The sequence below is a fragment of the Hyaena hyaena genome, unplaced genomic scaffold (genome assembly GCF_003009895.1).
Source record: "Hyaena hyaena isolate Hyena2069 unplaced genomic scaffold, ASM300989v1 scaffold_443, whole genome shotgun sequence".
NCBI lineage: Eukaryota > Metazoa > Chordata > Mammalia > Carnivora > Hyaenidae > Hyaena > Hyaena hyaena.
The window spans coordinates 1,183,948-1,204,985 of NW_024081075.1; the positions used below are offsets into that span (position 1 = coordinate 1,183,948).

Here is a 21,038-nt window from a genome sequence, read left to right on the forward strand (position 1 = left end):
CCTCGCCCCCGCGGATACCGCGGCGCTACCGCTCGCGCCGCCCCTCCCCCACCGCGGAGCCGGCGCAAGCCTCCGCACCTCCCCCGCTCCAGCAGCCTCAGGTCCCGGAGACACCGCCCCCACAAACCGGGCAGCCGCCGCGAAGCTCTATGGGGATTGGAGTCCGCGAGGGGGCCTTTGTGCGCCTCAGAGACGCAGCTGGGACTACTACTCCCACAATGCCCCGCTCCCGCCCCCCCCCCGCGCCTTCGGCTTCCCGTCGCCCACAGACTACATCTCCCGACAGCCCTCGCGGCTCTCCCGCCCTCCCTCCCGAGACACGAGCCGAACTGGGCGTCAGGTCGGGGAGCGGGTCGGGTTCCCGCTCGCCGCCGCCACCGCCCCCCGCAGCGACTCTCCCGCCTCTCCCGCCGCGCCGGCCGCAGGAGCTGCATCGCCAACTCTGCTCGGCCGTAGAGCCGCCGGCCCGGGAGCACAGAGCCCGGGACGCAACACGCCGAGCCCTTCATCACCTCCAGCCGGGGCGACCCCTCCCGGGTCCGCCCTCGTTCTGCGCGGCCGCCGGAGCCCCCAGCCCTGAGCGGCTCCGCGGCCCGGCGCCCGCATCCCGGCCCCTGCACTCCCGTAGCCGCCGCCCCCCACCCTGAACATGGACTCCGACTCTTGCGCCGCCGCCTTCCACCCGGAGGTGAGTGAGGGCTGCGTCCCGATCGCCCCTGACCGCCCCCACTCCAGTCCTGCGCTCCCCGCAGCCGGACCCCCGCCGGCCGAGCGCCGCCCTCCCCTCCCCCAGTCTTCCCTCGTCGCCCCCTTGGGCGCCCAACCCCGCCCCCCACTCGGGCCCGCGCCGGGTCCTCCCCGCCGGCCCTCGCCTCGGCGTCCCTCCCGCGGGCGTCCGCGTTTTCCCGGCGCCCCTTCCCTCGGGCCGCCGCGCCCACTTCTCCCCGGCCTCGCGTAGCCCCGGGACCTGTCTGCGCCCCCGGCCCCTCCCCGCCGGCTTGGCTTACTCCTTCCCCGCCCCCGGGGACTCGGTCTCAGCCGCCGCCGCCTCGCGTTCCCGCTTCTCTGAGGAGCCCCCTCCCCCCCTCCCGGAGGGGCTCGCGGTCCCCCTCCGACGGGGACTCCGCTCCGCGCGCCCCCGCCTGCTCCCTTAATCCCCGGGGCCCGGTAGTCCGCGCCCCGCCCCCTGACTCCCGCGCGGCCCCCGCCCCCTCCGGCTCCGGGGGCCTACTCCTGCCGGCTCCCCACCCCCGCAAACACCCGAGCCGAGCCCCCCACCCCCGGCGCGCTCTCCTCCCCCTCCGGGGCCCCCGCCCCCCGGCCGCGGGCTCTCTCGCCCCGCCCCGGCTCCCCCTCCTTCCGGGGATCGGCCCTCGGTTCTCCCGGGCGGCCCCTCCGGCGCCCCGGCCTCGGTCCCCTCTCGTTCCCCAGGCCCGCCGGGCTCGGGTGCGGGTCCGGCCTTGAGTGGGTGGGGGAGGCGGCGCCCGGCGCGTTCGCCCGCCGCGCTGCCGCCTTGGGGGTTCGCGGGGCCCGTCAGCCCCGGACCCCGAATCCTGCCCGGCCTCCCGCGCCCCCCTCCCCCGCGGGATGGGCCCCGCACCTTCCGGGGCCGAGTGTCGGCGGGGGGCGGCTTCCGCGGAGGGCGGGGAGGGGGCCGCACCGCCATCTGCTTTTCCTAAAGGCGGCGGGGCGGCGAGGCGGGCGGGCGGGCGCGGTGGGGGCGGCGCGGGTCCCTCCGCCGCGGGCCCGAGGGCGCCGCCGCCTTGCGCTCCGCGTCCAGGCCCCTGACCCACTTCTGCGCGTTCCCCGCCGAAATAAAAGTTCTCCCCGAGAGTTTGAGGGCCGAGGGTTGCGGCCCTCCCCCCGCGGCCGGAGCGCGGGCGGTCAGTGCTTCCCGGGGGTGGGGGCAGGGTCTCTCCGACGCAGGAAATGCCGGGTACCTCTCTGAGGCCGGTGCTCCGCCGACCTGCGCGCCCCTCGGGTGCCAGCGGCCGGGGGTGGGCGGAGGAGAGGGTCCTCCGGAACCGAGTTGAGAAAATAATCGGAGCCTTCGGAAGGAAACCTGCGGGCGGCGCGCGGGTGCCGCGCCGCTTTCTGGGCCCTCCGTCCCGGGGAGGGGCCGGGCAGGGTCCCGGAGCCCACCCCTCTGCTTCCTGTCCCGCTTTCACTCCAGCAGGGTAGGGGGTCCCTGGGTCCTGGAAATGGGAGCGGAGCCCGTAAGGATGGGGTTGGCGTAGGTGCTAAAGCGCTTGAAGGAAACCTTGGTGAATATGCTGGCCGAGTAAACCGAAATAAAGCAGAGTTGTTTTGTTTCTTAGCAAATAAGGGTGCGTTCTCCCCGAGCTTCTGCTCCTGGGGAGAAAACCTCTTCTTGTTAAAGACCTTTCTAGATTGAATGGAGACAGGGCGCACAAGCCCAAATCCTGTAGTATTTCATCTTCACCCTGCCAAGTTCAACCCGGCAGGAACGTTTCTAGCTTATTTTCTGAGTCGGAGAACATTTCGGTGCTGGCCCCCTGGATGTGCGGTGTTGCAGCAGCAGAGAGCCGAGGGGGAAGTGGGCTCCCCTGGAGGGAGAGCCCAGTAGGAGGAGGGGGTCCTCCCTGGCTTGGGGGGGGGTCAGGCCTGAGTGTGCTCTGAAGGGTAAGAAGTAGTTGACTTTTGAAATCACTTAAAAATACTTTGATCCCGGCTGCGGCTGGAGTTTATTTTCAAAATGGAAAATCTGTAGCGAAAACACAGTTATTAGAGCTTCTGATAGGCCTGCAGACAGTGATAGATAATGTCGGAAAATGCCACAGGAGCACAAGAAGTAGATTCTTTCGCGTGTTTTTATCTGCCCACCAGTGCCCCAGTGTGCCTGGCAAAACACCACAATACCCTCCTTTCAGCCTCCTGAGTTCAGTGCTGGTTCTCGACCCAAACCTACCTTATCTTGTTTCTAGAGCGTTTGTAAATCGAGCCGCACATTTAGAGTGGTTGACAATGAAAATCTCCAGCTGGTTTAGTTTTGTCTCTGTGATTCCACTTCCAAGTGCCTACTTTCAAACACACCCCGTTTTCTCGCCCTGCTGACAGGAGTGCTCCCCCAGCTACAAGAGGCGCAGGACTGTGGAGGATTTCAACAAATTCTGCACCTTCGTCTTGGCCTATGCCGGCTACATTCCTTATCCGAAGGAGGTAATCTTCAGAGCCCCCCTTCTTGCTGCCAGTGAAGCCAGTGGCGCGAGGGGGTCCGGAAGGGGTGGTGTGGGGGGACTGCGGACGGCTCTCGGATAGAAATTTTCCTTGGAAGCGTAGACCAGTCTGGGAGGTGGTTTCTAAATAGTCGGATGGACGCCGTAGGTTTGTCTAGAAATGATTTGATAAACTCGAAGCGTTTGTTTGCAAAGAATGTGGTTGAAGTCGGCCCGCCCTGAGCGTCCAGTGCTCATCGAGGGCCTACAACGGCCGGGCCGTTTTCTTGGTCTTTATGATAGAAAGGGGCGGTTAGTTTTCCCCATTTAAAGACGAAGACGCTGGGGTGCAGGCAGGGAACTGCTTGCCCTGGGTCACAGGCTGATTACAGCGGCAGAGCCTGAGGCTCAGCCGGATGGTTAGGCCGGGTCCCCACTGTCCTCCTGGTGAGCAGCTCTCCATTTGAGCTGTGGGTTCCACGTTACAGTGTCTTCAGGGACTCTGTGGCCCAGATCCCCTGTGTTTAAGGGATTTCTTGTCTCCGCTAAGTAACGGGCAGGACTGAGGACCACCGCCGGCGGGGTGCTTGTATCGTACAGGGCTCGGAGGAAAGGAAAGCTGCTCAAAAGGCCAGACTCTGGCATCGGCTTAGCATTTCTGTCCGCTGTGGACGTGGATAACTGTGTCCTCTGTGCCACGCGGAATGTTGCCACTATTTGTAAATAAAACGCTTGACTGGTCTGAAGGAGCCGCAGAGATCGGCTCACGGCTCTGGGGCTGTAATTGCCTCCTTTGATTCTGCAGTATTTGGGGGATGTTTCCAGTTTTGAAGAAGAGCGTCAGGAACTTCTCAAAACTAATTTAAACTCACTTAATAAAAAGAAAGAAAAAACAACACCCCATTGGGAGGACAGCGGACGGGAGGTTGTACAATCGGGGAATGATAAGGGGGTTTGAGAGGGTGTCCTTGGCGCTTTTCTGGTTCCTCACTGGGCATCGAGTGAGTTCCTGGCGCGCTGGCCCGGGGGCTGAGGGCTCGGCAAGAGAAGGTCGTCCTCGGCGCTTAACGTGCTGTCTGGAAGGTCACAGTAGGGCAGGCACCACGCCGTCCCTAAAGAGTGCTGCTTAGAGAGCCCGGAAGGTCACGGTTCTGGTAGCCCTGGGCTGTAGGCCTGAGCCGGCTGCGGTCGCTCTGCCTGCCGCTGGCTCTTGTTGTCGCTGCCGCGGACCGGCCAGAGCCCTCGGGCCCCACGCCTGTGCCTCTGTCCTTTCAGGAGCTCCCTTTGAGGAGCAGCCCCAGCCCCGCCAACAGCACCGCCGGGACCATCGACAGCGACGGCTGGGACGCGGGTTTCACCGACATGGCGTCCGCGGTGCCCTTGCCGGTCTCTGACCGCTGCTTTGGCCACCTGCAGCCCGGCCTCCTGCCGCGAGCCAAGCCCAGTAACTTCTTGCTGGACAGAAAGAAAACGGACAAGCTGAAGAAGAAGAAGAAGAGGAAGCGGAGGGACAGTGACGTGCCCGGGAAGGAGGGCTACGTGGGGAGCCTGCTGAAGCTGGAGGCCGCGGACCCGTACGTGGGGACCCCCGCGAGCCCCGCCCTGCAAGGCATCCCCCAGGCTCCCGGCGACGCCTGCTCGGGCTGGGACTCCGACACTCCTTCCAGCGGGTCTTGTGTCACGGTGTCCCCCGATCAGGTCAAAGAAATAAAGACTGAAGGCAAACGGACTATCGTCCGGCAGGGGAAGCAGGTGGTGTTCCGGGACGAGGACAGCACCGGCAACGACGAGGACATCATGGTGGACTCGGGTGAGTGCTCCCCGGGGCTGCCCCGCCGGGGCTGCTGGTCCGAAGAGCGGGGGAGCGGTCCCTTCCTGCCAGTGTGACAGCAGAGCGCGCCCCGCAGCGTGTACGGAGGAAGGGAGCAGGCGGACACCGAGGTTTGGGAGGGAGGGGGGTGGCGATTGCAGCTGGAAACGGCGGCGGTTCCCGGACAAGCCTCCAAATACAAAAATAATCTAGCTTCTAAGTCAGCCTCTCGCGGTTAGTTCCTGGAGCCACACATTTCAGTGTCTTCCGTTGCACGCGCTCCACTTTCGGGGAGGGGAGCACTTAGGAGAGCCCTGCCCTTAGTGACAGGTGAAGTCTGGTGAGGATCGGACTTTACTGCCGCTCAGACCCCCCTGGAGGAGCGGGGGGGGTGGTGGATTGGGAGGGGTTGTGGGAAGGTTCTTCGCCTCCTTACATGTATCCCCCCCCCCCCCGTTCAGACGATGACTCCTGGGACCTTGTCACCTGCTTCTGCATGAAGCCATTTGCCGGCCGCCCTATGATCGAGTGTAACGAGTGCCACACCTGGATTCACCTGTCCTGTGCAAAAATCCGGAAATCCAACGTTCCGGAAGTGTTTGTCTGCCAAAAGTGCCGGGACTCCAAGTTCGACATCCGCCGCTCCAACCGTTCTCGGATGGGCTCGCGGAAACTGTTTCTGGACTGACTGTCGGTGAGCGAGGAGGCCGCGTGGGCGAGGAGTCGGAAGGGACGCTGGGCTCTTTGGGCCCTCTCTTAGTCGAGCACAGAACTCTCAGCTCTGCGGGCAGACCCCTGCCATTCAGGTGCCTAAGCAAACGGACAGGCTGTCCAAGGTCTAACCTGTACATAGTCAGTGACTGAATAAAATCCTCGTTGGCCGGAGCCGCTGCTGGAGCCGTGTTCTCTGCAGTGGAGGCGGACTCGGCGCTCTGGTACAGTGGGTTCGGTTCAGCTGAAAATGAGGGGACGTGGTGGTGGTGAACCCTTGCTGTCGTTGTTAACAAGCCCCCGCCGTTGGGAACGGGCTTGGGCTGTTACCCGCTTCCTGCTGTCTAGGGAGAGGAGACGTTCAAGTTTCCCGGGCCTGTTAGTGAACAGCCATACGTGTAAGCTTTCTCTCGAGTGTAAGTCTTCGACCATAAGTGTCTGTACAGCAACCATTCGGCTGCCCCAACCTTCATGGTCTGCCCTCTCTCCCTCCAGCTGTGGATGCTGCCATCCTCCCCCCACCCCCCTCCCCCACCCCCCTGCTGGCTGCCAGCTAGGGTCCTCTGGTCCCGCTCTGGGAGGAGCCCTGGGGCGGGGACCAGCGAGTGATCCCTGGGTTTCCTTCTGTTTGTTAAAAAGGGGCAGTGTGTGGCCACTTCTTGGTGGAAAAGGGGTTGGTTGGGGGGGTGGGTTGAGGTGGCCCGTGTTCATAACTCAGTTTCCTGTTTTGCACGATGTAAAAAAAAAAAAAAAAACCTGTCTTTTTGCACGATATAGCCAAAAGTATTGGCAGATTTCTGCCCGGGTGCCCTTTCCGGTTGGTGTGTGAGGTCCTGGGGGTGCCCGGCAAGCTGCTCTCCAGCGCAGGGCACTTGGATCCTGCCCTCCTCGCCCCCTCTCTACTCCTGTAGCAGCAGAAAAGGCAGGCGGTCACTGGGGAACGGCGTCCTCTACGGAGTGAGGAAAGGAAGGAGCAACCTGAGGGGAGGCATGTCCTGTGGCCGACTCTCCCCATGCCCTTCGCACAGGCTGGCCTGCTGGTTTTATGGGGCAAGGTTAGGATTTGAAGTTGTGTTTTTGTTTTTGTTTTTGGGGTGAATTGGTGAGTGAGTGGCTATGGTAACATTGGCCTCCAGGAACATGACATTGGACGGTGCAAACTCCCTTAGGGCTGAACCAGGACCCTGGACCCGGGAGCCTCCTGGGCAGGCAGCTCTGGGAGTTTGCGCCCGTGGCTCCCACAGGGGACGCTGGCGGCTCCGGGGCCTGAAGGGAGAGGAAGGCTTCCGCTTTCTCCAAAGTTGACAGTACCCTTGAGCAGTTCGAGTACTCTTTTCTCTAAAACGTGGTTTTTTTTTTTTTGTTTTTTTTTTTTGGTAAGTGGATGGGTGTGTTTTCATACGCATTGTTTCTTGTGAAGCGTGGAAAAGGAAGGATGCCCAACTCGGTGGGTCAATACTTCCTTACATTTACAGTTGGGGTGGACCCCCCAGTCTCTCTGCGTGGGTGGGGGGGGGTCTCCGCGTGGCACACTTGTGTGGGGCCACCAGGGGGATTCTATTTGTATTCTCTCCCTTAGGCCCAGTGGGGGGAGGTTGAACTCTAATTGGCTAATGGGAGCCCGTTTTCTGTGCAAGTATCTTTCATGCTTCACCAGCCAACTACCTTTTGTTTTGTTTTGTATTCTGTTGCGCATATTAACACAGAGATAGAAATAGTTTCTGAAACCTAGTTTATTGTGAAGATCCCCAAGGGGGACGTTCTGTTGTAGAGAAACATAGTGAGGAAAGCGGGCTTAGAACCAACCTTCTCCCCGGACAACTGTCTGGCTCTGATGAGGGCAAACGTCCAGGAAAAGTTGGAGAGGAATTTGCCAAAGATCTGCCTCCTGACATCGCCTGTCCAGTGTCTTCACCATGAGAATAGCCAAAGTTCCAAAGTGTTTTTTTTTTCTTTTTTAAGAAAAACTCCACAAAGTTTTAAAAGTGCATGTAAGAATATGTATGATTTTACAGTGGACCCACCAGCCCGGGCGACTGCTGTTACCACTTTTAGAGGGGTCAGTGCCTGGTGACGCCTCTGGAAGGTACTTGGTACTCATTTTGATTTGTTTCCTTCATTTCCTTTTTGTTCTTTGAATAGATCCATCAGTCCCTGTGGGTGGTGTCTAGGAAGTCAAGACACCTTGGTTTTTGTGTTAGCTTGAGCTGGGCAGCTGCAATCAGCTTTATGCAAATTCGGCATGGCCCATCTAGGGGCTCCGGGTTGGTGGCTGATAAAGGGAGGGGAGGGAGATGTCACCCCAGAAGTAAGCCCCTCGCATAGGCATTGGCCAGGCCAGACACTTAACATCGTTTACATGGTTCTGTGTAATTATAAAGTTTATGTGTATAAAGCGAAGCTGTTTCTGTGAAACTGTATATTTTGTAAATAAATATATTGCTACTTTGAGGTTCCTGCCTAGCTTCAGGTGTTTTGTTTTCTGTGCTGAAGGGCGTAGGTGTGGCTGCTCCCTTCACCCCCTCCCCCTAATGGTGATCACACAGAGACCTGGGGAGACAAGTCAGAGTTTGGTTTGGCAGGATGAAAGTGCCCGCAACCCTTCTCCTATGCCTCTCTAGTAAATTCTCCAGAAACAAACCACAGCGTGGATAGCTTCCACTGTCTCCTCAAACCGGGTGCATCAGCCTGAACCCCCATGAGTGGTTCCTGCTTTGTAAAAGCTGCGGCCTCCCGCGAGGTTCTGCGAGTGCATTTGCAGTCTCCCAGGGGTGCTCCTTCTGCCCCTTTACACCGGGGCGGGGGGGGGGGAGGGGAGTCCCCATCGCCTGTGCCTCCTGTCAGCTGTGTCTGCCCCCCTCTAACTTGGGACCAACTGGTGGTCAGTTAGTCCCTCCTCCAGTGACTTGAGCAGCCCAAATCCACGCATCAACACCTGTTAAAATCTTAGCAATGCTGGCCAGCTTGGGCCGCGAGCCCTCCTCGGGTTTCCAGGGGTCCAAGGCTGTGGTGGGTGTGTCTTGATTCCTCAAAGCCAGGAGGCGAGGACCAGGGCTTTCAGCGTGGGTGGAGCTTGCACCCGCGGCGCTGTAGGGGTGTCGGGCCTGAGCTGGGTCCGGGAGCACCCGTGACGGGGCACCCCAGAGCCCACCTCACTCTGGCGATGCGGGTGGCAGGGAGCTCGCGAGGCGGCGGCCCAGGAGCAGAGCAGAGGCAGGCCCGCCTCCACCTCCCGGCCGCCCCGCCCCGCTCCCTGGCCCTGCCCCCTGCAGCCCCCCTCCAGTCCGCGGGCCCCGCCGTGCCCTGCGGGCCCCGCCCCGCCCACAGGCCCCTCTGCCCCTGGCCCCGCCCCGCCCGCCGGCCCGGCTTCGCTCCGCAGGCTCCGCCCCGCCCTCTGGCCCCGCCCCGCAGGCGCGACGCCGCCATCTTTGTTAGGGGCGCCTGGGCCTGGCGTTTGGAGATGCCGAAGTCGTGCGCGGCCCGCCAGTGCTGCAACCGCTACAGCAGCCGCAGGAAGCAGCTCACCTTCCACCGGTGAGGGGCGGGGGCGCCGTGGGGCGCGAGGGCCCGGCTGCCGACACCCGTCGCCCGTCCGACCGGCCACCACCCCCGCCGGAGCCCAAGGCCTGGCGCGCTGGGCGGGGACGCCGGAGCCGCCGCCCGGCCGCGGGGGAGGCCCCAGGGCGTGCAGCTGGGCCCTTCGCGGAGGGGCCGGCGGCCCTGGGACAGGCGGGGTCACCAGCGGCCCTGTGCCGCCTTGGCCGGCCTGGCCGCGTGGGGCGACGGTCGGAGAGGCCGAGCAACCTGCTGGGGGCGCCGCGGGAAGGTCGGGTGCGGAGGGGCCCGGCGTGGGCCGCCCCTCCCCAGGCCGCGCCCCGCAGCACCGAGCATCCACCGCAGTTCTGGGGTCTGTAGCCCCCGGGGCTTGATCTTGTTCACAGGTGCAGCCTGGAGCTTAGGTGCCCAGTGTGTACTGGCTGAATGCATCTCCAAATGAATGAGTGATGGTGACGGCTGTCGGGTTTGCGTTGAGCTGGCGGCTCTTCTTAGCCCCGGCCAGGCCTCCTGTCGTGAAGGGAGGGTGCCGGAGTGAGAACGGGGGGTGTCGGGGGAGTGGGGTCTGTCGTCGCGCTCCCAGCCTGTCGGGCCCCGTGGAGTACCGGCTCCCTGCCCAGGAGAGCACCGGTTCCGCCACCGACCGTGTTTCTGCTGCCTTTAGAGCCCGACCCCGGGGCCAGCCTGCACGCTCTGCCTCCACTTCCTTCCCTATTACCGTTTTCCTTTTCAAAGTAAATCTTTTTACTGAAGCATGAGACCCACAGAGGAGCGCACAAATCGCCCACAGTGGGGCCCATTCCACAAAGCGGAGTGACTGCTGTGAATGAGAACATCACCAGCCCCTGGGGAACCTTCGGCCGCACCCCTTCCCTCCCCTCCTTCCCTCTCATCCCCAGGGGTGACCCATATCCTGCCTTGTGTCAGCGTGGGGCGCTCTGGGCGGTTTTGAGCTTCCCGCGTGGACTCCAGCACTGTGCTCTCTTGTGTCCCCTGCTGGGGCTGTGGCTGTGAGCTGCCCGGGCCCAAGCGCAGTGCCTTCCTCTCCATCTCAAGCGGCGCTCCTCTGCTGAACGAATCTCCCAGAATTGACTTGATCTACAGTTGAAGGGCATTTGGGTGCCTCCGTATTGTGGCCATTTCAAGCACATGACTGTGGACGTTTGTGCCCGGCTGGGTCGTCCTGTCCACACGTCGGTTCTGCAGGTGCCTGGAGTGGAGTCGCTCCCATTCTCTCTCCAACTCACTGAGTCCCCCTCCTGCCTCGGCCACTCCCACAAAAGAGCCCTGCCGGGTCCCCAGGGGCCCTGCCCAGGTTGGCGGTCTGTCCTCACCTGCAGCGTTTGGCCCAGCTCACCGCTGACCCCCTGCAACACTTTCCCACTTGGCTTCTAGGGCACCGATGCCCTCTTCCTCTCTCAGGGTCTCAGGCTCCTTTCCTGGCTCCTCCTCATTTCCAGCACGAGCCTCGGAGCCCTTCAGGGCGAGGGCCATGGCCTTGTTCCCTCCCCATCCGCTCTTACTCCCCAGGGCGCCCATGTCTCCCACGCTTTACACGGGGATGCCCCCCCATTCTGAAGTGTCCCCCGCCACTCCACCGGGACGTGTAAAAGGCGCCTCAAACTTAGCATTTAACATGGAGAAGTAAAATTCTGATCCCCCCAACCTGCCTCCTTACAGTACCCCCCCCTCCCATCTTAATCCATGAAACTCCTTCCTTCTCTTTATTTTCTAGCGCGCAGGCCGACGTCACTGCACAGCTTTCACAGTACATCCCAGCTCTGCGTGCTTGTGACCGTCTGCTGACACCCTGGTCTCGGTCACCAGGTGCCCTCCCTCTTCCTCCACCCTCTACCAGCACGGCCCCCGCCCCCTCCCACCAACCTCCTGAGCCCCCTCCCCCCCCACCTCCGCTCATGCCCTCTCGCCAAACCTGCCTCTGACCATGGCCTGACCGTGGCCCCAACATGCTGGCGCCCCCGGCCCGCTGCCTTTGCTGTCGCTCTTCCCTCAGATCCCTGTGCCCCACGCTCCTGCCTCCTTCAGCTTCTGCTCAAAGGTCACCTCTTAGGAGGCCTTCCTGACCGCTTCACTCTCTATTCCTACACAGTCTAGATGTGTTTGGTTTACAGTCGGTTTTCCTGTTCTCGAACGTGGGCTCCGTGAGGGCAGGACTGTCATTCATTCCTCCGTCCTGGTGCGGGGGGCAGGCTCCTGAGGGAACCCGCACAGGCTCACTCCGCACATATACCTTCAGAAGGTCTGGCCACGTCCATGGCCCCAGATTTCCTACTAATGATGCCATAGGCAGCCACTATGGAAGCTTCCAGAAATCAGAGGCAGTTTAACAGAGTGAGATTACTGAGTTTTCCAAGCCGTCCGGCGAAATCCCATGTGGGATTTTCAGAATTCAGAACTCTGTAGAGCCGACATCAGCTTTGCAGATTCCTTCCCATCTCCCTCCTTTGCCTCCTAGGTTCCCATTCAGCCGCCCAGAGCTGCTGAAGGAATGGGTGCTGAACATCGGCCGGGGCAACTTCAAGCCCAAGCAGCACACGGTCATCTGCTCCGAGCACTTCCGCCCTGAGTGCTTCAGCGCCTTCGGGAACCGCAAAAACCTGAAGCAGAACGCTGTGCCCACGGTGTTTGCCTTTCAGGACACCGCGCAGGTGAGCCCAGCGCTCTCTCCAGATGCGGCCGAGGGACCCAGCGGGCGTGCGGGGTGGGGGTGTCTGCAGGGACAGCCCAGGTGGAGGCTGAGAACAAGCGAGGGCAGCCCCGTCAAGCCTCCAGGGTTCAGAGCCCAGCGGCCCGGCTGGACGTGACCTTTCCTTTAGGTAATTTGCACTGTGAATTTACCCTTTAAAAATAGATCACGCTCGGGGTGCCTGGTGGCTCAGTGGCTCAAGCGTCCGACTTTGGCTCAGGTCGTGATCTCGTGACCTGTGGGTCTGAACCGCACGTCGGACTCTGCAGTGAGTGTGAAGCCTGCCTGGGAGTCTCTCTCTCCCTCTCTCTCTGCTCCTCCCCCACTCACGATTTCTCTCTCTCAAAAATAAAAACTTAAAAAAAAAAAATATATATCTATATCACTCTTTACAGACTGGAGCATTGAGGCAGCTGATTGGTGGCTGTGCCCAAATCTTGGTCCTTGATGCATTTCACATTTGCTGGGCTTGAGGCCTCACGGCGAGGATCTTCCCAGTGCAGGGTGGCAGATGTGTCACATTCAGACCTTGTCCTTTTTTTTTAAGTTTATTTTGAGAGGGGCGCGAGGAGCAGAGAGTGAGAGGGGGAGAGAATCCCAACCAGGCTCTGTTCAGTGCAGAGACCAGTGCGGGGCTCAAATTCATGAACTGTGAGATCACGACCTGAGCCAAAATCAAGAGTCAGATGTTCAAAAAAAGAGTCAGATGCTCAACTGACGGAGCCACCTAGGCGCCCCCTTGACCTGGTCCTTTTCTTCTGAGGAGCCAGCTGGGGCCTGAGAGCTGCGGTCCCGGAACGGGGGGCTGAGCCCCTCCACGCTGGCCGAGAGCGCTGGCCAGGGTGCGCAGGGCGGGCGCAGGCGCAGTGCCGGAGGGGTCAGGGGCCGGGTGGGCAGAGACTTAGAGACGGAGGTCCTGGGACACGCTCACAGACGGCGTCAGCTCAGGCTGGTTCGGGGTTTGCAAGGGGCCAGATGGGGATGGGCTCAGATAGGCTGGTTTGCTGGGTGAGGCGCGTGGGCACGCGGCTGTGGACGGCTCCCTCTGGCCGGGGCCTGCGGTGTCGCAGGTAAGCGCAGCCCGGGTGGCCTGAGCCGAAGCTGGGTGTGGTCTGGAGCGCAGATGGACCCAGCAGGCCCAGGGAGCGGGCTGGGGAGGCAGTGCTTGCTGAGCCCCCAGAGGACGGGGTCCCTGACCGAGTCTGGCCGTGTGCACGTGGGGTTTGATCTCCCAGCGGGACACTGAAGTGGCCGTGTCCCAGTGGGGCGGGACGTGCAGGTTTCTCTTGGGACAGCTAGCTGGATGTCGAGGCTGCGAGGGGGATTGTACTGGATTTCCTAAATCCCGAAAGTGTCCTAGGGCCAGAGCGTGGGCCGCACGGAGGGGCACCTTCCTTAACCCAGAAGGCAAAGTAGTGGCGGAGGCGACCCAGTCTCCTGGCCGCGAGAGGGGAGGGAGTTACGGGCTGTGGGGACGCGCGAGTCCCTGTGTCCTGCGTCGGGGCTTCTGCCCTCACGTCCCCTGGAGGAGGGGCCTCCCCACCGCCGTGTCCGTTGGCCCCGCTGGCCTGCCTTCCCTTCGTGCTGGCTCCTCTGGGCACCACCCCAGCTGCCGCGCTCGGTGAGGGCTGGGATTTATTTCACAGCTTTATTCCCAACACCAAGAATGTGGCCCTAACAAGGTAGGTTCTGTCTGTCTGTTTTTTTTTTTAAGTTGTTTTATTTGAGAGGGAGGGAGAGAGAGAACGAGTGTGCGCACGGGCACGAGCAGGGGATGGGGTGCGGAGAGAATTCCAAGCAGGCTCCGTGCTCCTCACGGAGCTGACGCGGGGCTCGAACTCACGAACCCCGAGGTCATGACCTGAGCCAAAGTGAAGAATCAGCCACTTAACCGACTGAGCCACCCAGGCGCCCCACGAAGTAGGTTCTCAACCTGTGTTTGTCGTCTGTTGTTTCAACACAGAAGGCCTTTTATTTTTGAGATATATTGTTCCGTCTTATTTGACTGTGGTGAGAACACTTAATATGCGATCTGCCCCCTTGACGACCTTAAACATACAACAGAGAACCATTACCTACAGCACGATGTGCCACAGTGTCTAGAACTTGCATCGTGTTGCTTGACTGGAACTTCATGCCCTCTGATTAGCTGCCTTCTCCGTCAGCGCGTGTTGCTAATGGGGTTTGATTGCTTCTTGGACATTTGTGGTAAAAGGTGACCCCTGAAGGGTCGGTACAGCCTAATGGCTCCGGGCACGTCTGCGAGCCCAGCTCTGGGTGCTGCCCGTGTGGAGCTGGAAGTCAGCGTGGGCTGCTGGTTCGGGCCTGTGGCCGGCGCCTCGGCTCTGTGGACGCCCTGGGACTGGCTGTGGGCATGAGGCAGTGCTCTCTCCTGCGTGGCTGTCCCTCAGTGAGCCAAATCTGAGTCGCCTACTACCGCGCGCCTAGCCCGTCGGGCCCTGGGGTGACGCGTACAAATTAGGTCTGTGGTTTCACAGGGCCTGTTTACTGGCGTCTGACCTAAGATTTGGGGAGAGAGAGAGACAGGGTGGTGACGAGAGCGGGGCTGGATTCAGAGCATCATCGGAACTTGGGGCTGAGCAGTGGGGACAGATACATGCGGCTGGGCGCCAGGTGCGGGTCTCGGGGTGCCCTCCTCGGCCTCCCGGAAGCAGGCCCGGGGGCCTGTGGCCACTGCTCTGTCTCTTGCAGCTGGTGAGGGAGAACACGGACCCGGCTGCTGGGGGTGCGGATGTGGACCCCGAGAAGGAAGAGGTGAGTGTGCGCTGGCCCCCTCCAAGTCCAGACTCGGGCCTCGATGGGGGACACCGAATGGCCAGCACCCGCCCCTGGGCTGGCCTGCGGGTGTCTGTCGTGCTCTCCACATAAGCCAGGGGGTAGGACTCCAGGTTCTCCTAGGGAAGGGAAGGCAGAGGCTCCCCGGCCTCCTTCCTGTTTGGTCCCGAGCAGTGAACGCTGGCTGCTGGCGCGGCTCGTGCCCGATTTCGGGGGGTCGCAGGCCAGACCGCAGAGGGGCGGGCTGTTCAGTTTCCGCTGGGCCCCTGGCCGCGGCCGCCCCCTCCAGGACGGTGTGAAGGGATCCTGCTGTTCTGCCCGCTTCTGCCCCACTGTCCATAGGTGGCCTCGGAGGCGGGGCCCGCGGCGTGTGGCCTGGGGAGGAAGACCGACGCCACCCTCGAAGCGCTGCCCCCGAACGCCGGTGGCCCCGCGGAGCAGGTGAGGCATGGACCAGGCGCCAGTGCAGCGCGAGGTTGCTCGGGTTCTGCAGGGAGTGGGGCGGGGTTTCCCTTCATCAGAGTGAAGCCATCCGGTGCCCGGGCTGCGAACATGCCCTGAGCGGGCGGGTGAGGACATCAGGGGCACTGTGGGCATTGAGAGCCAGGCTGTCCGTGTCCCCAGCCGTCCCTGCCCCGAGGTGGTGGCTGTGCTCGGCCTGGCTGTCAGCCCCTGGCCCTGCCTCGCCCTCACACGCCTCTGTCCTCAGGTCCTGCCGCAGAGACTGCAGGGCAGCCAGGTGCCCGGTCAGCCGGCCGGCCCCGCACAGTCATCTGATCACAGCTACGCCCTCCTGGACTTAGACGCCCTAAAAAAAAAACTCTTCCTGACTCTGAGGGAAAACGAGAAGCTCCGAAAACGTGTGAAGGCGCAGAGGCTGCTGATCCAGAGGGTGTCCAGCCGCCTCCGAGCCCACAGAGCGGCCCGGCTGGGAGTCCAGGCCGGGCCGCGGCCAGAGCAGCATAGCTGAGCCGGGGCTTTCCAGGAGGCGGGACGGTGGCTCTGGGGCACTGGCCGGGGAAGGACAGTGAGGCCTGCTGGGCCAAGCCTGGGGGGAGCAGCCCAGGCCCCCTCAGGGGAAGTTCAGCGGCATCAGCCCAGGACAGGGTGGGGCCATGAGTGAGACCAGCTTGGTCCTGCAAGCTGTCCTTCCAACAAAAGCTGGGTGGGGTCTTCAGAACCACTGCATGAGGCAGCCTGAGCCAGGGTGGCCGAGGCGACCCCGCTGGGGAGCAAGGGCACTTCCCGGAGGGCAGCTGGGCCCAGGCTGTCAGTCGGCTGAGTGGCTGGGACCCGCCAGTTCTCAGGCGTGCCGCCTTCCCCGGCCTGGTTTGAGCGAACGACATAATAAAGTGTCTTCCTCCACCACTTTTTTTTTTGAGACTCGTGTTACAGCAGTTTGCCTTTACAAAAGCCCTGCAGCAGCACCTGCTTTCACTAGCCTCGAGAGACCTAAAGAGGATTTCACTTTTAGGAGAAAACGTGAAAAGCAGAAAGAGCGATCGGTGTTCGTTGTGCAACGGGCACCGCTGGGCCCCTTCCCTGGGAGCTGTGCCGGCATCGAGCCGCCGAGCACCCAGCAGTCTGAGCCTCTGCTTTGGCTCCGTTCTATGTGTCCGTTAGTACTTAGTAAGATGTACCCTAAGGTATCCGAGAAACTGAAGAGGTGACTTTTTGGATATGGAAATGCTCAAAAATGTTTCCATGTAAATTAGCAGTAAGTGCCTCTTTGCTTTATGCCATTTTGGTTTGAAGGTTTCACAGGACCGTTGTGTGTTCAGAATGGTGGGAAGAGACCCGAAGGCATTAGCTGGATGGTCTCTCTCCTTCCGTACTTTGTGGCTGCTGAAAAGACTGACTTCTGTTTCCTGTTGAAGAGCAGGCAGGGCAGGGCATGACCACCTTTGACTACGAAGAAAGGGGACTTTAATAAAAACAAATCAAAACCAAACAAAAACAACAACAAACAGGAAAACAAGAATTCTAAGTGATCTCCTGACTCTGGATTCCGGTTTTGCAGGCAGATGTCTAAGGTGTAGACCAGAACCATGGCTTCAAGTTCAGCCTCATGGTTAAAAATGTGGTTAAAGGGGCACCTGGGTGGCTCAGTTAAGGTTAAGCATCCAACTCTTTGATTTCAGCTCGGGTCATGATCTCACGGCTTGTGGGATTCTCCCTCTTCCTCTCTCTCTGCCCCTCTCTGGCTCTTTCTTTCAAAATAAACTTTTAAAAATGTGGCTTGCTTTAAAATTTTTTAAAATGATTATTTCTGAAGGGGAGAGAGTGAGAGTGAGTGCATGTACAAGTGGGAAGGGGGAGAGAGAGAGACAGAATCTGGAACAGGCTCCAGGCTCTGAGCTGTCAGCACAGAGCCTGACATGGGGCTCGAACTCACAAACTGAGATCATGACCTGAGCCGCAGTTCAATGTTTAACCAACCGACTGAGCCACCCAGGTGCCCCAAAAATGTGGTTTGAATAGCAACGAAACATGGAATGAGGCCTGGGGGTGGGGGGCACTTGCTTTATTTTGCTTGCCCCTAACAATGAACACACAGGATGCATTAAAACACTATCCTGTATTCAGGAACGATTTATTATGATCAGAGTGTGCCTTCTGTACAGTTCATTTCTGACAAAATCATGAGAATTGGTGCCCTGAAGAGCCACCTGCCACGGGAGGAGCGTGTGGCTGCGCCCCAAGGTCAGATATTTCACGCCACACTTATTGCACGATTTACATTCAGAGCAGCAGCTCAGAGGAAAACTTTCCAAAATGGAGATAAATACTATAGAGTTGGACAACCGAACTGTTTCTGGAAACAGGAGGAGGGGGCGTTAGCGACCCCGGGGCGTCGATGCCGGGGAGTGAAGCCTGGTTTCAGCAACAGCCAGCTGCAGGGGCCTGTCAGAGCCACCACCAGCCAGGGGCCTCTTTGCTCAGTGGTGACTCGAGGTCCACACACGGGGCTGTTTGGGACCAGCCGGCTCCTAAGTATTCTGCATCCACAGAGTGAACAGTGAGGGAAGGGGACCTTGGGGGGTGGGCACCGGAGTCCCCAGCGAGGAGGGAGCTGGACCAGAGGAGGTGTGGGGGGGCAGCAGCGCCACCTGCTGGCCGCGAGTGAGAGCAAGCGAGGCCTGCCTGGCTCTCCCTGGGCTTGGGGTTTGGCACGCACCTGAGCCAGGGGCTCTGCCCCATGCTTCCCCTCTCTTCCCCGGCCCTGGCCCTGCGCTCCATGTGGGGGGCAGAGGCAGGTCAGGCTGAGCCGCGGGGGGTGGGGGTCCGAGAGGGACAGCCTGGCTCGCATCTGCCTTTCTCCACAAGGCCACGGGTGGCTCCTGGGAGGAAGTGACTGGTGACAGGGATGGGCCCTGGGAGTCCCAAGCCCCTGCCAGTGGAATGATTCGAGAAGTTCTGGGAGGGGGGAAAAAAGACACTGATTTCCAAAACCATTCGTTCTCAGATAAAAAGCAGATTTATAAACCCACACGATCCTCTCCAGATTCATTGAATAACATTTCAGCAGGAACAAGTGGTTTTTGGGAAGCTGACCAGACAGACGCTCGCTTGTTCTGGAGGCTTCTGCTCGTGATAACACCTTCCTTCTTTTTCATTCTGCTTTCCACGCTCAGTGTGGATTTCGGGAGGAGTTCACAGTCCCGTGTGCGAGGCAGGACGCTCCATAAACGCCTCAAGACAGACCGAGAGCTACCGGGTGGCTGCGGTCGGTCCGCGGGCTCAGGAACCTGGGGGGGGGGGGGGGGGGGGGGGGGGGGGCCCTTCCCTCCAGGGACATGATCCTTGGGAAAACAGCCACAGGCCGTGCTGAGGCTCTGGTCCAGGTGGGGCTGCCTGAGTCTTACCCACAGCACCCATGAAAGCGGGGTGTCTGTGCCCCTCCACGTGACTGACACGGTGCCACCTTCTATAGGAGTAATATAAAATAAACACATCTGATGTCTGGGGTTTTTCCCTGCTTCCGAATTTGCAGACTCCCGGGAAAAGATTTGTTGCAGCCTCTTGGAAATCTGGTTTCTCAAGCGGTCTATCCATCTGTGTCAATCCTGTGAGCTGTAAAAGACAAACGGAACGCATCAGAAGACAACTGTCTCCAGGCCGTCCTCCCGCTTCTGGGGCTCGGCCGTCAGCGGACCAGTGGCACCAGATGCGGCTTGGCCTATGCGAACTGCGGAGAATCAAGCGGTTCTGGGACCGGGAGCAGCCGGGTTTGCTCCCTGCCCAGCCCCCCCGCAGCCGCAGGTGCCAAGCAAGGAGCTCACTCGTATCCCAGCAGGGGAGGGCCGCCAGCCCTCCTCGGGGCATCCCGTCCTGGGGTCTGGGCAAGCCACGCGCTCCCAGGTGGATAAGAGAGGGCTGTCACTCTACCTCGGGGGTCCGGGTCCCCATCGGTGGCTGAGGGCCTGCCCCGGGCGCGGCTACTCACACTGCTTTGGTATCCTGAGCGCCTCGCTGTCCGGTGCCATCACCTGGTGCAGGACGCCTCGGAACTGGTAAAGCACTTTCAGGCTCTTCTCCTCCCCCACGCACGGGTCATAGAACCCGGGCAGCCCGGCCTGTAACACACACATTCTTACTCAAGTTGACCTGAGGTGGCGGCGGCTGCCGCCTGGACATTCAGCACGGACGGGCCTGGACCCCCGCTCAGGAGCCGCCGGCCGCAAACTGCAAGTGTCAGGAGGCGGCCGACGTGGCCCCAGGCTTCTCTCAACATGGACCCCTGCTCCCACACGAGGCATGGCAGCCGGCCGGACCTAATTCGCCTTTACCGTCCCCGCCCCAGGCTCCAGCGTGAGCCTCGAACGTGCTCCAGGAGATCTCACGCGCTTTCTGGAGAAAGGCAAGGAGTAAGTAGGTGAGCCCCAGGAAGGCAGAACGTATGTTTCGTTTGCGGCTCTACCTGGCACACAGTAGGTGCTCAATAAACACCCAATCACCACTTGCCATGTGAATGAACGAAGGAATGAACCTGGGCGCGGCCGCGTCCCACGCAGCGAGCGGCAGCGGCACCAGGGGCTGCGATGGAATGGCCGTGCCGCGGCGCCAGGCCGTCCCCACTCCCCAGAGGCCTTTTCTGACCGAATCCTGTGGCGTGTGCTGTACCTTGGAGGCCTCCGTGAGGATGAGCTTCGAGTCCTTCACCAGGCACTGCAGGGGCACGGTCACGTCAATCACCTTGACCTTCTCGCTCTTCTTGCTCTTGTCGTTGACGAATTTCCCATACCAGGCGTTGACGATGATGAGCCCTGAGGATGGGCTCAGTCTGAGCAGAGGCAGGTCTCGGCCGGGCACCCCTCGCACGGCCGGACCGTAGGAGCGGGGTGCTCCTTGGAGACCCCTGGCGCCCACCCTGCCCCCAGAGAGGGCCATGCCTTCTCACCCATTCTAGACTCTTCTGCCTCAATTATTCTTCGGACAGATTCTTGCATCAACCGAACCTGCAAAGAACAAGGATCGCCGCTGTCAGGACCTCCCCGGGCCCCGCCTCTGTTTGGAGCACCCGTGCCTGGGTGCACTCTAGCCCCGCGGTTCACGAAGAACCCAATGGGACCGCTCATGCTGGGCATCTCTGTGAGGTCACATGGAAACGACTCACGTACAGAGAAGAAAAGGAAGACAATGCCTTCCAGTTCTGAGAAAACCCCGTTACGCCTTTGAGGGTAACTGCATCTAATCCGTAGGACGGGGACGGAAGTTTATGGCAGCACGTCCCACGGGCAGTGACGGACTACAGTGACCAGTGGAGTCGTGGGCCCCGCCCGGAGGCCCCTGGAGCTCGGGGACTTCCGGGGTCGCGTCTCTACGGCACTTACGGCAGCTTCCGCCTCTTGCTTCTTCTGTAGAATGTCAGTGGCTGTGCTTTCCCTTTGCTTTTCCAGCTCCCTCAGGTGAGAAAAACACAAGGCACATGTCAGCGTGGGGGGCGCAGCAGACCCCGCGCCGGCCCCGCGCCCGGAGGGCCCGATGCCTCGTTCTGGAGCTTTAGAAAACACCTCCAAGACAACCTCAAGCAAGTGTGTTCACTTGAGGCCTCTGCAGCTTCCCTTCCTCTTGTCCCGGGACGGCCCTCCGCACCCTCCCCGCCCCCACAGCTGACAAGGGTCTGAGCCAAGTGAGAGGTCAGAGGGCCGGGGCTTTGGATGCAAAGTCCGCGTCCTTCCCCAGCAAAGCACGGGGACTCGGGGTAGCGTGCACTGTCCCCTCAGGACACTTGACCCCGCACGTTCTTTGCTCTGAGCCTCAAGCCTCCTGGGGAATCAGG

General features: G+C 60.9%; 3 protein-coding genes across 3 annotated transcripts in view; 2 read left to right on the plus strand and 1 right to left on the minus strand.

Moving 5' to 3' along the window:
- Window positions 1–318: 318 nt before the first annotated feature.
- PHF13 (PHD finger protein 13) lies at window positions 319–8,148 on the plus strand. The gene is made up of 4 exons (XM_039253268.1): window positions 319–688; window positions 3,079–3,180; window positions 4,452–4,986; window positions 5,448–8,148. Exons 1-4 carry the CDS (start codon window positions 650–652, stop codon window positions 5,672–5,674), a joined length of 903 nt encoding a protein of 300 aa, XP_039109199.1. The 5' UTR covers window positions 319–649; the 3' UTR covers window positions 5,675–8,148.
- Window positions 8,149–9,105: 957 nt separating this feature from the next.
- THAP3 (THAP domain containing 3) lies at window positions 9,106–16,123 on the plus strand. Its single transcript, XM_039253255.1, has 5 exons — window positions 9,106–9,231; window positions 11,729–11,921; window positions 14,672–14,734; window positions 15,098–15,196; window positions 15,465–16,123. The coding sequence occupies exons 1-5, from the start codon at window positions 9,158–9,160 to the stop codon at window positions 15,723–15,725; spliced, it is 690 nt and encodes a 229-aa protein (XP_039109186.1). The 5' UTR covers window positions 9,106–9,157; the 3' UTR covers window positions 15,726–16,123.
- Window positions 16,124–17,334: 1,211 nt separating this feature from the next.
- Window positions 17,335–21,038, minus strand: part of DNAJC11 (DnaJ heat shock protein family (Hsp40) member C11) — a 69,974-nt gene continuing 66,270 nt past the window's right edge. The window contains exons 12-16 of the mRNA XM_039253253.1: window positions 20,590–20,659; window positions 20,157–20,214; window positions 19,880–20,022; window positions 19,203–19,332; window positions 17,335–18,829 (exon numbers count right to left, since the gene is read on the minus strand). Coding sequence (XP_039109184.1) covers window positions 18,804–18,829; window positions 19,203–19,332; window positions 19,880–20,022; window positions 20,157–20,214; window positions 20,590–20,659 — 427 coding nt within the window. The 3' untranslated portion in view covers window positions 17,335–18,803. The remainder of the gene's footprint in view (window positions 18,830–19,202; window positions 19,333–19,879; window positions 20,023–20,156; window positions 20,215–20,589; window positions 20,660–21,038) is intronic.